Here is an 11,679-nt window from a genome sequence, read left to right as displayed (position 1 = left end):
ATTGTATAAATTACTGAAAGTGTGCAGTTAAATATGCATCTGTTGTATCTGTTCATCTCTAATCCAGAGCAAGAAAAATCAAACATCAGGCTGGTTCAGTGAAAAGAAAAGATGAAAAACATTTTTATGCCACATTTTATTTATTTTTTTGTATTTTTATTGCTAGAAAAGTGAAAGAAAAAAAGCTTCATGTCAGAACTTCTTTTTAAAAGAAGTCAATTTGATTTAAAAATATAAAGTTATAATCAAATACAGTCCTCGTGGTTCCCTTCATTTAATTAAATCAAAACTATGAAGAAATAATTTCTGGTTGACTTTTGCCCCGTCCCCACATTAATTGTACTAAAAACCAATTTCATCTCAAGATATTAGATGATGAAGCATCAAAAAGTCAGAAATAATCCCAGATTTCCAAACATCCCGTTTGTGGATCTGGACTGATGTCAGGAATCAGCATAAAGGTCGGCAGTCGGTCCGTCGGTCCAGTTTCACATGGAAACCACCTGAGGAAACAATTAAATATCAGAGACATTCCTCCTCTACAAAGACTTTTCTCTACTTGTTTAGTGCAGATTTAGTTTTTTAACTTCGTTTATCACAAATCTGAGTTTTTGATTAGCCATGAATGTCAGAGCAGAGACTGAAAATAAAAACACACAACAGGTAAAAAGCTGAACAAATATAAAACATGATTTCAGCCAATTAGGGCATTCAAACAGGTTTTCTGAATTATTATTTAAATATTGCAGCATATTACAATCTTTTTATTGTGCTTGATTGTAAAGAATAAGAAAAAGGATAAAAATATTTTAATATACATATGAAATCCTCTTATCTAAGTAAAATCTAATTTCCTTTCAGAAAGGTAAAAAAACCCTCTCTTGTTATGTAATATCTTGATTACTGAATTTCTTGCCCAAAACATATTAAATAAATAAATAAACTTTCCACTTTCAGCTACTGAAATCTTTATGACAACAGTTGAAAAAACAAACCCACGTTGCCGTCTGGCCTAATGAACCCAGCCCATGCTGATGAAGGATGTGTCTCTAATTTTCGGTGGCGGTCTGATGGCTCTTCGTTCTCTCTTAGGTTCATCGGAGCAATCCTGGCATTTAAACACAGAAACACGACATTTACTATTTTGCAGACCAGCACTACACATACAGTGTTTTCCTAACATTCATCCCTTTAAAAACTAAGTTTTATTTTGAAAAAAATGTCCATCTTCCTCAGAAGCATTTAAAGTCTTGGTAAAGAGAACCAGGGCTGCACATGTGATGAACCCTAACCCTGTCTTGCTGAAAAGTTACTTGTAAGTTTTGTCTGACTTCATGTGTAAGAAGATATCTGCACTAGAAACTAGACCACAAAGCCTTTGTAAGACTTTGTGTTTTTGCAGTGTACTGTGTGATCAATCGGATTATTCTTTTTAATCGACTGACAGCACCAGCTGTTAATAAAGTTTCCTAAAGTTTGCACCGGGATGCAGTTGTCCTCCTGTTTAGGACACAGCTGGATCTTGCAGTGCAGATAAACTTGACCAGAGTTCCCAGAAAACTCAAACATGTTGAAGGAGAAGTAGGTGGAGGTTCCCGCTCCGTTTCCTTCCACCTCCACTGTCCCGTCATTCGGGTCAGCACAGCTGGGAGGAAGAAAAACCAGTTCATGTGAGTCTTATAACCCAGTCTGAACACTCTGATGGTTATGACTGATAGTTAGAGCCTCACCCATCTTTAATCAGGTCATAACTTGGTTTGCTGTCGTGTGATTCCTCGCTGGTTGCCCAGCATGAGTCCATCACCACGGCGATGGTTTTTGCATCCAGCCCGTCCGTCTTCAGCTCCACCCATATTTTCTGGTTCAGCAGAACACCAGAATCTACAGCTCTGGTGTAGGCAGCGTTCTCATATGCTTTCATCGACACAGAGTAGCTCCATTCTCCAGACTTGATGTGCTGGACCACAGAGCTGCAAACAAACAAACAAACAAACAAACAAACAAACAAACAAACAAACAAACAAACAAACAAACATGTGAGCTTATTAAACTGCAAAAACACAAAATCTTTCCAACTATTTTTGGACTAGTTTCTACTGCAAATCTTAATATACTTGAAATAAGACAAAACTAATTACAAGTAACTTTTCAGCAAACTATAGGAGCTTGTTTTAAGTTAACGATTCATCAATATTGATGGAAAAAGTACCAACACTGGCAGATTATTCCACTTATAGCAACACATTTTTCCATGTTCAAAGTAAAATAATCTGCCAATAGAACTAGTACTTTTTTAAATCAAAATTTAAGAATTAATGGCTTTAAAAAAGTCCTATGTTTTGCAGAAAGTTACGCTCAAGGTTTGTCTCATTTCCACTGTACTAAGATATTTGCACTAGTATCTAGTTTTGCATTTTTGCAGTGAAATCAGCTTAAAAAGTTTCCATCATGTGAAAACAAAAGCAGTCACACACTTGTCTTTAATTCTGAAGGCCACAATCTTTATGTCGGGTTGAGTGTGGTGGCAGGAGAAGTCGATGAACACTTGATCATGGCGAGTGATGACATCAGAACTGTTCTGGGTCATGATGGTGTTCTTGTAGTTTATCTGACTTCCATTATTCTGCAGAATCAGACGATTATTAGAGAAAAAAATCAGTTATTTCTGCATAACAGTTCTGTTTTTCTACTTTACTGAGATTTTATTGAACACAATGGATGAGAAAAATGCAAGAAACACACAAAGATCTCTGATCAGAATCAGAGGATGAGTGTAAGACCCACCATGATCTCCGTCCCGCAGGTGTTGCTGCTGTCGAAGCTGAAGGTCACCATGTGGCTCTTCTCGTCCATCGCGCCCCTGCAGCTCCGGTCGTTAAGGTGCAGGACTCTGTAGTCGACGCCTTTTTCCTCCAGCAGACATCCAACAAGAGTGATTGAACCAGAGTTCTTCCTGCACACAGCCGGCTCACCTGGGCATAAAAACATCTGTGGAAACTCTGATTTCCATCTTTTTCCAAAGACCTGTGTATATCTCAGAGGTTTCTTACCCAGAGTGCCAGACAGTTTGTATTTGGAGGCAAACAGAGCTCTGCAGAGGCAGCCGGTCTTCCCGCTGTGTTTCCTGCCACAGAACTCATGATCGCTGCAGAGCTTGTCCTGACAAAACGCCTGAGGCTCGGCTGCAGAGAAGCAAAACCAAATGTTACTCTGACATCATGCAGGCTGTAGAAACATTGCAGTAAAGTTGTGATTCTCTCACAGCAGCCTGCGTTTGACCACCATCTGTCCAGTGTGATGTTGCTCTGTAGGCGGCAGGCTGTGGCGTACGCCCACAGGAACTGGCAGCCCAGACCGTCAGCTGAAGGATATCCACACAGAGTGCTGTTGCAGGCGCTGATGTAGGGAGTCGGGTCGACGTCGTCGTTGCAGGAGGAAAACGGGGCGGCCGTCAAGAGGTTACAGCTTTTTCACACACAGGAAGATAAAAATGTTCGCCAAATTACATCAATTAGTCCCTCCAGTTTATTGCGATTCTACAATTGCAGAAATTCAGGTAAAATGAACAGATCAATTTTTGTTGTGTTAATGTGTAGCTGTGAAATTGCTGCAAATTTTCCACAAAATAAATGATCAAATACACTGGATTTAATTGGTGCCAACTCCCACCTGCAGGTGGCAGTATTTCTTACTTATACTCCTGTCTCAGGCTTACTTGATGTCAAGTTATTGTCTGAGATCAATAAGGCGCAAATATTATGTAATGTTTCTTGCAAATTCTTCTAAATTAGTTCCACAAAATCAGCGATTCCAGCTGGGAAAAAAAAAAAAAAAAATCACAGAAACAATCGAAAAAACCCTGATAGACTGATCAATTTGAAAAGATGTTCAATATTTAATTTTAAGAAGAACTTACCAAAACGCAGAGGCAGCTGTTAATAAATACTTTAACAGTTTGCTAATCGGGTTTATCAATAAATTCTGCCACTACCGGCCCTTTAAGAACATTCATGATCCTGATGCAATTCAAAATGAAAATGAGTTTGACATCCCTAACATCTACAATGCAAACTACACAGAATAACACAGACCTGTTCTTGGTAGAAGAAATAAATCTACTCACTGTTCGGTGATCATGTTGCATTCTATTTGACTGTCCACAGGGTCTTCATACTGCCTTTCACAGCTAGCAAGAAAACAAATCAACAAGTCAACTTCATGTTTTTGAAGGAATGGTTTTGAATTCAGAATAATTGTATTTAATTAATTATTCATAATAATGTTGCACCTTGGAGAGCTTAAATCAAGAAGCTTCGCACTCGACATATTTCTGGAGTCGACACACAGACCCTCCATCGCTGATCCAACAGGGACTGAAAGTTTACAGACAATATTAGTGAAAGTTTCATGAAAGCAGGTCATTAAAATCCTTTGAATTTACATCTTATAGCTGAATTTTGACAACTGAAAAGTATTCCTACCGACTTAAACCAGCATTGCATCTTCAATGTGTTTGTTAATAAATACACTGTAATCTTTACATTGTCATGTGAAAAAGTGTTTCTTTTTGTTTTAATTTTCAACCTTCCTGAGTAAAACTCAATTACAGCTTTAAGTCTTATGTCCTTTTATGCTCATCTAGAGATGGATTTGTTGCCTGTTTTTCTTTCTGGATAGAATTAATTAGTACTTAAAGGACTAATCCTGCCTTTACTAAAAATAAATACAGAACAAATAATGATCATAAATAAATAGCTTTAGAAATAAATTGCATGCCCCAAATGATTAACAAATGCATTACTGTACCATCAAATTTAATTAAATAATAATACAAAAGATATTTGTTTCTCAATCTTTGACTTTAAGAAATCATTTTTTGTGCTCATCTTCTCATTTTGTATTTTATCTTATTTGTTTTTTTTTCTTTTGCCAAATTCATATTTGTGGCAGGATTGGTCTTCCATAGGGAAGAACCAGACATTAAAAAGTTGAAGAATAATAATCAGTTCATTGCTGCCTTGTTTATTCCTACCTCTCATGTGGATCTGTGCTGTGTAGCCATCAAACAACGCCGACATTTTGAGCCCAGAGAACAAAGACGATGCTGTCAGTCCATTTTTATCCTTGCTTAATGAAATGCCCTCGAACTGCTGGACTGGACTGTTCAGGGTCAACACTGTCTCGTTCATCTGAGTGCAACACAGTAGGAAAATTATTAGTCACAAAATGAGAATCTATGCGAAGATGGGAAGAGTTGTGCAGGAATTTTGATCCAACTTTCTGGGAATTACCTTAATCCTGCCACCTTGTTCCAGGTGGAAGTAAACCTTTGAGCCAGCAGGTCGAAGGCTCACACTGTCCAGGAAGCTCACGTCTCTACGGCGGCGTTCCTGGAAGTTAGCCAGCACTTCAAACCCGCTCGATGAGTCTGACACCAGAGAGTACACACACCGGTCCGTCACAGAGCTCTGTTGACCTTGGAAGTTGATGACAGTGGGGCCCGTCACGGTGCAGATTTGGTTTTTAAAACATCTGATGGAAAAATAAACAGGCAGATTAATAACAAATCACAGCAACAGTTTAATAACAAACCCTAGCTTTCTGTCTAAACCAGAAACCAGAATGTGTATGTGTGTGTGTGTGTGTGTGTGTGTGTGTGTGTGTGTGTGTGTGTGTGTGTGTGTGTGTGAGTTTACCTGCCGTTTCCGTCACATTCCTCCTGCTCACCACAGCCGGTTGATGTGACAGCTCTGTCGATGCTACAGGTGAAACTTCTGCAGGTTTTTTCAAAATGGACTGTTGAATTAGGTAAAATCCCAACACCTGAAGACAAAAGTTAGACTTTTGTGTTTCCAATCTTAAAGATCACCCTATTTCTCTTTCAAATGTCAACAATGCTTAACAGAATCACCACAAAATGATTATTTCACCAACCTGAGATTCTGCATCCACTGATGTCAGTAAATCCAGAGTCAGCCGACCCAAGAGATACAGACTCAACTAGCTTACCCTCAACTGCTACATCCGCCATCTATACGGTAATAAACATTTAGTTGTTTTTATAAACAAAGAGCATAAATTACTTGAAACATTTAAATAGTTTATAGCTAAAGAAAAAGTAAAGATGGTTTTAATTTCAGCCTTTTATTCACAATATTGCTTTCAAAACCAATTTGTACTCTTAGAATACATGATTTATAGTAAATATACATGTGAAAACAAAATAATAAAAATACTCACCACTTCTGCCTCACTGGAGACTGAACTGAAATGCAGAGCTGTTTGTTTCCCAAAACTGAGGAGGTTCAGATTTACCTTGGTTAAAAGACAAAAAGACGCAGAAAATAAAAAAGCTATAAAAAGTGAAGCACTAGATTTTCCCGGGATTTCATATTGACCCTTTGCAACTACGTCACTTAAGGTGCATCCACACTGCAGCCTGAAGTGACTCAATTCCGATTTTTTGGCAATTCCAATTTTTTTTGCCGGGGTCGTTCACATTGCCAGTAAATGCGACCTGTATGCGTTCTGCAGTGTGAACGGGCAAACGACCTGAAAGTTTCCCGCATGCGCACTAGAGGGCGCAATAGCGTCAGCGTTCTCATTGTTCTGCCAACTGCCATAAAAAGAAGAAGTGCTCAGTGTTTGCGGAAGTAAACATGGAGGCTAACGGTGGAGCTTAGCTTACATATTTGAAGTTGTTGTCCAACTGGAGCAGCATATTAACGACTTAATCCTCATATAATCCGTCATGGTTGTTGTTTTTCTTCCTCTTTGCGCTTATCAGGACGCAGAATAGTGAGATTTGTTGAGAATTAGTGACGTTCAGTTCGGATGAATGCGACCTGGACGTTGGGTCGCAGTTGAATCGGATACGTATCGGATATGGGTCACATTCGAAAAAGAATCCGACCTGTGCTGTTCACACTGCCATGAAAAGATCAGATACAGGTCGCATTATCGGAACTGAGTCACTTCAGGCTGCAGTGTGAACGCAGCCTTAGTCACTCGAGGCGCCATGTTGGACGTTGGAATTGTTTATTCATGGCTTCTTCTTGTTGGAGTCAAGCTAATTTGTCAGTGAATATAACACACCTGGTTGGGGCTCATAGACGGCGGTATTTACAAAAGTTTGAAATAGCTAGCTTAGAAACCGACCCATACCTCCTTCCTCCTGACGTGTTTATCAAATTACCGACTCTACCTGAATTCATACCATGAGATTTATGTCACTGTGTCATAAACAGCGTTTCCCCTCACTCAGAAGAAGCCTTAAAATGAACAAAAGACGAGATGTTAGCCATTTTTTTCTTCCATTCATGCTAGGCTAACGTGACGGTGGGGCACTGTCTTATGGTTACTAATGGTAAGACAGGTACCTTTCTCCATAATGCGATATTGGATATCATCTTTCTAATCATACTTACTTATAAAGTATATGAACCTTAATCTCCTTACCTTGTAAAAAGTGTTTTTTGCAAATCCGCGACTACACGGATTACACCGAGGGTTGACGGTCATCATGAATAACTGCTGCTATCCACCGCCGCCGCATAATCCCTCAAAGTTATAGAATAAAATTACAAGTTAGGTTTTCACCCTCGTATTAGCAGCTGACCGCGTCTATTGTCAAAGCAAAATCAACTAAATAAAAACGATATTAAGCTATCAGATGTCGTTTTTTGACAGGTTTTACAGAAGCTGCGTTTTGACGTCCATCATGGCGGAGCGGGCCGAGTTCTGAAGACCGTGACGTCACGTGCAAAGGGTCAATATGTGACTAATCTGTTTATTTACAAATCTCGTAAACATCAAGAAGAGCTCGAATTAAATGTGTTCTATTTACTTTCTTGTTCATGTACATCATGTCAAAATGCACAGAGCACTTCAAGCTGCTCCTGATGGTTTGCACTGCTGCTTTTGCTCGAGCTTCATACGAAGAATCTTTTTCCCTTATGATGAATTTCGCCTCGCCAGACTCGGGTTTAGGTCCAACAATGCAGTCATCATTGCTTCCAGAGTTATAAAAACCGTTGAAACAGATGGCAAAGTTCTTATCGGTGAAATTCACCTGTTAAAAACAAACACACCACTTTAAAAAGCTGCCATGTTTTATGTCATTTTACATGTACTGAATTTTTAATGCTAAATATAAAAGATTCGACTACTAAATGGGATTCATGAGTTTCAGCTGCACACATAAATACAAATTAAAACCCATATTAGATTATATATCCACATGTATTCAGAAACTTTTTTTCTCCATTTCACTTACATAAACCTGCTGGTAATCATTTTGATAGAAAGATAAAGGACACAAGGTGAGGTTGAACTTTGTAGCTACATCAAATTTCTCCGCAGAAGCACCTGCAGACATGAAAACATAAAAATTAAATGCAGAATATTAAGTAAAGGTGGTCTGAAATTCTTGGTGAGTTATGAATATTAATAATAATATTTTAATTTTAGCTTCTCTTCAGTGGTTTCCACAGATTAACAATATAATGTAAAGATTTTCTTTAATTTGCAAACTTAAGGGATATGTAATGTGGATTGCACAAATTAAAACAACAACAACAAAAACAGCAACATGTTTTTGAGTAAATCCAGACAAAAAAAAACTCATTGGACATTTTTTTGTTTTTCAAAATGATGCATTTTTTGAATAATTATAGTTATTGGTCTAAGTACTTTAGACTACTATAGTACAATTTATAGCATATTAAAATTGAAAATTTTATTTTATTTTTTACAGCATGTGGGGCTGATCAGGCAACAAAGTATGACTCTATAGGGCTTCCTTGGAAGATATGGGTCACAAAATAGTTAAATAAAACCACAAACAATATAATGTGCTGTAAACATTATCTAATATAATTATTTTTAAGACATAAAGCTTAGTGTTTAATAGTAAAATTGTTTTTTTTTATCGTCATCAATCCAAAGGTGCAAAATATTTGTATGTCTATAATCCAGATTTTATGCTCTGTTATTTTTCACACAGCCTATTATGTGATGTTTTATTGACATTTAGAAACTAAAATACATCATCAATAATATTTCTGTGGATAAATAACCTGCTCTTTGCAGATTTGTCCATGTATTCTTTCATTTCAAAAATCACATTAGCCTGTAAATAATACTGTTCATTCTGGGTTCAGGTTGGAGATGTTTGACAGAATAACTTCAAAAACTATTTTGTTTTTAGAATTTTTCTTGTTGACGTTCATCAAGTTTAAAATTGACAACTTACCCATCACCTAAAAATAACTAATAATATTAAAATCTTACCAGTTTCAGCAATAAGTTGCACTCCACTACTTCTGACATTCTCAAACTCAGAGAAGAGTCTGAATGTGTATTTGGTTTCAGCAGAAAGAGACGACACTGTGTGAGTTACTGGTCCGTTTCCAGCTGCCGCAGCGATTCTTCTCTCGCTACTGTTGAACTGGAGAATGAAGCTGTTGACGTTGTTCACTCTGTTCCACTGCAGAGTTAAACTGCTCTCAGTTTCATTTAGGGACACCAAGCCAGTTGGATCTGGAGGAGCTGAAGACAAAGTTTAGAAATTTATAAAAGGTGAAAATTGCACTGCATCTCAGTAATGGTGTCTAATTTTATAAAGTGGAGAATAAAGCGAGTGTCAACCATATTTTGTCTTATAATAGGCAAAAATGTCTTATTGTAAGTGAAATAATCTACCAGTAGCCGTAGCACTCTTTTCCCAATTTTAAGGAATTATTTACTTTGATCAAACTGTTGAATAATTACTTATAAGAAAGGTTTTGTCTTATTTCGAGAGCACTAACGCATATTTACACTAAAAACTAGACCAAAAATACTTGGTAAGGTTTGTGTCTTTGCAGTGAGTGTATTAATAATGTTATTATTATTTCCTTCAAAAAGTAAAGTGAAGCATCTTACCAGTGGCAGCTGTAAATTGTACTCCTCGGTCTCTGACATTTCCAACCACAGCAAATATAGTAAATGTGTATTTAGTTGCTGCCGTGAGGGAAGAAACTGTGGCTGATACGGCTCCATTTCCACTTGGTGCTCCGACTGAAATCTCTCTACCGTTATACTGGATAACAAAGCTGACAATGTTGTTCAATCTGCTCCACTGTAGAGTGATGCTGGTCTCAGTTTGGCTTATTGCTTTGACGTCAAACACGTTGTTAGAAACTATTTCTAGAAAAAACAACATGACAACATTATATCAACATTTTAGGGGTTTTAGAGAAAGATTGAATCGTAACAGTGATGATGGAGCATTACCTGCACAATATGCAAGATGGCAAACTGATGGTTTCGCAAGTTTATAAACGTAAAAGTTTCCAGGACAGAGCTTGACGTTTATGGTGTGTGAGGGAAAATTGCAACAGGAAGAGGCCCAGTTATTACACACAGTGCGAGTTACAATTTCATTGATCTGTGTGGGGTGAGGCTGTGTTATGTACAAAGGAGCATGGGTTCCACATCTGTTTATGGCAACACACTTTTCTGGAATAGCAGCACTGCTCCCTCCTAGATAAAACCGATACCAGCCGTCCCAATTTACATGCTGGTCACACCTCACATTGCTCTGGTCTTGGTTATTTACTGAGCGCCACTCATCACGCAGTTCAGTGTAACGGGAACAGGGATCTGCACACTGAGGAACTCCATTTACGTTGATGCAGTCCAATCCAGCAGAACAACCTCCCACTACACAAGACAGAGCTTGACCTACGAGAGAGAGAGAAAAATCATGACACCTTCACAATAAAAAACAAACAAAAAGAGACTGAATTGCATTTTAACATGACGTGAATTTCTCCTAAAATGTTAAATTAACTGTTTTCCATTGTTAGATTTGTTTTATCTATTGCTGTTTTCAGTTACTTTGCATGATTTTATTCTGATTATAATAAATAATCCTGCTCTATGATCTACTGTAGCCTCAGTTTGCCTTTGACTGGCAAAAAACATGACCTGGAAATTATTCTGTGCATAATAATAATAATCATAGTTTGTGTCATAATGGTGTTGAGAACCAGAAAATTGCTGGAGAGCCAGTCACTGATATGGGACAAACATTGGACGAGGATGTCCAACCTGTCCAGCTGATGAGGTCTAAATGAATAATACAGTTGAATGTCATCTGTGTAAATATGAAAAGAAAAGGACTAAATAATGGCAGCAAGAGGAATAAAAGGAAAACAAAAATGGACCCAAAACAGAGCCTTGTGGCACCCCACAAGTTAAGGGGGCGGAGTCAGAGGAGAACCTGTGTGTCTTTATGCTGAATGTCCTGTGAGATAAATATGAGGTGAGCCAGTTAAAGCTGAGCCAGAAATATCAGCCAGGACCTTCAGCCTGTTAACAGGATTTCATGGTCGACAGATGAGATCTAATGAAACCAGCGCAAGATACATTTCTTTATTTTTATTTAATTTTTGTAGTTTTGCAAAGAATGTTTCAAAATACCTTAGCAGAGAAGCATAAAGAGAAGATTATGTTTCTGTTCTCCTCTGACTATGCCCCCTTAACTTGTGGGGTGCCACAAGGCTCAGTTAATAATTTCAGATATTAACAAAAAAGAAACCTTTGAGTTTATATCGTAACTGAATTAAGTACAATAATAAAAGAAATATGCTTTTATTCTAGGAATAAAATGATGTGTGTTTAAATACCTGTCAG

The 11,679-nt window shown here is 37.8% G+C and overlaps 1 protein-coding gene across 1 annotated transcript; it reads right to left on the bottom strand.

Annotated features, from left to right (window-relative positions):
- Positions 1 to 121: 121 nt before the first annotated feature.
- On the bottom strand, positions 122 to 10,968 carry LOC106907966 (uncharacterized). The gene is made up of 21 exons (XM_088016068.1): positions 10,949 to 10,968; positions 10,276 to 10,754; positions 9,925 to 10,188; positions 9,292 to 9,549; positions 8,276 to 8,367; positions 7,847 to 8,071; positions 6,241 to 6,315; positions 5,935 to 6,031; positions 5,697 to 5,823; positions 5,292 to 5,532; positions 5,033 to 5,189; positions 4,289 to 4,373; positions 4,124 to 4,186; positions 3,263 to 3,465; positions 3,051 to 3,182; positions 2,785 to 2,972; positions 2,475 to 2,623; positions 1,731 to 1,970; positions 1,483 to 1,645; positions 1,000 to 1,108; positions 122 to 503 (listed from the first exon to the last, which is right to left on the bottom strand). Exons 1-20 carry the CDS (start codon positions 10,966 to 10,968, stop codon positions 1,013 to 1,015), a joined length of 3,354 nt encoding a protein of 1,117 aa, XP_087872194.1. The 3' UTR covers positions 122 to 503; positions 1,000 to 1,012.
- Positions 10,969 to 11,679: the final 711 nt, after the last annotated feature.

The sequence above is a fragment of the Poecilia mexicana genome, unplaced genomic scaffold (genome assembly GCF_051168715.1).
Source record: "Poecilia mexicana isolate PSO_F unplaced genomic scaffold, ASM5116871v1 scaffold_18, whole genome shotgun sequence".
NCBI lineage: Eukaryota > Metazoa > Chordata > Actinopteri > Cyprinodontiformes > Poeciliidae > Poecilia > Poecilia mexicana.
The sequence above is the reverse complement of the archived record's forward strand: the minus strand, read 5'-3'. Positions and strand labels throughout refer to the sequence as shown.

Bases quoted from the DNA above. Each gene is read 5' to 3' on its own strand.
- LOC106907966 (XM_088016068.1), bottom strand. From the start codon at position 10,968: ATGTTTTTTGCCAGTCAAAG. The intron at 10,755-10,948 runs GCAAACTGAGGC...TTTATTGTGAAG, and splicing joins ATGTTTTTTGCCAGTCAAAG to GTGTCATGATTTTTCTCTCT. The intron at 3,183-3,262 runs GTGAGAGAATCA...GCTTCTCTGCAG, and splicing joins GTGGTCAAACGCAGGCTGCT to CCGAGCCTCAGGCGTTTTGT.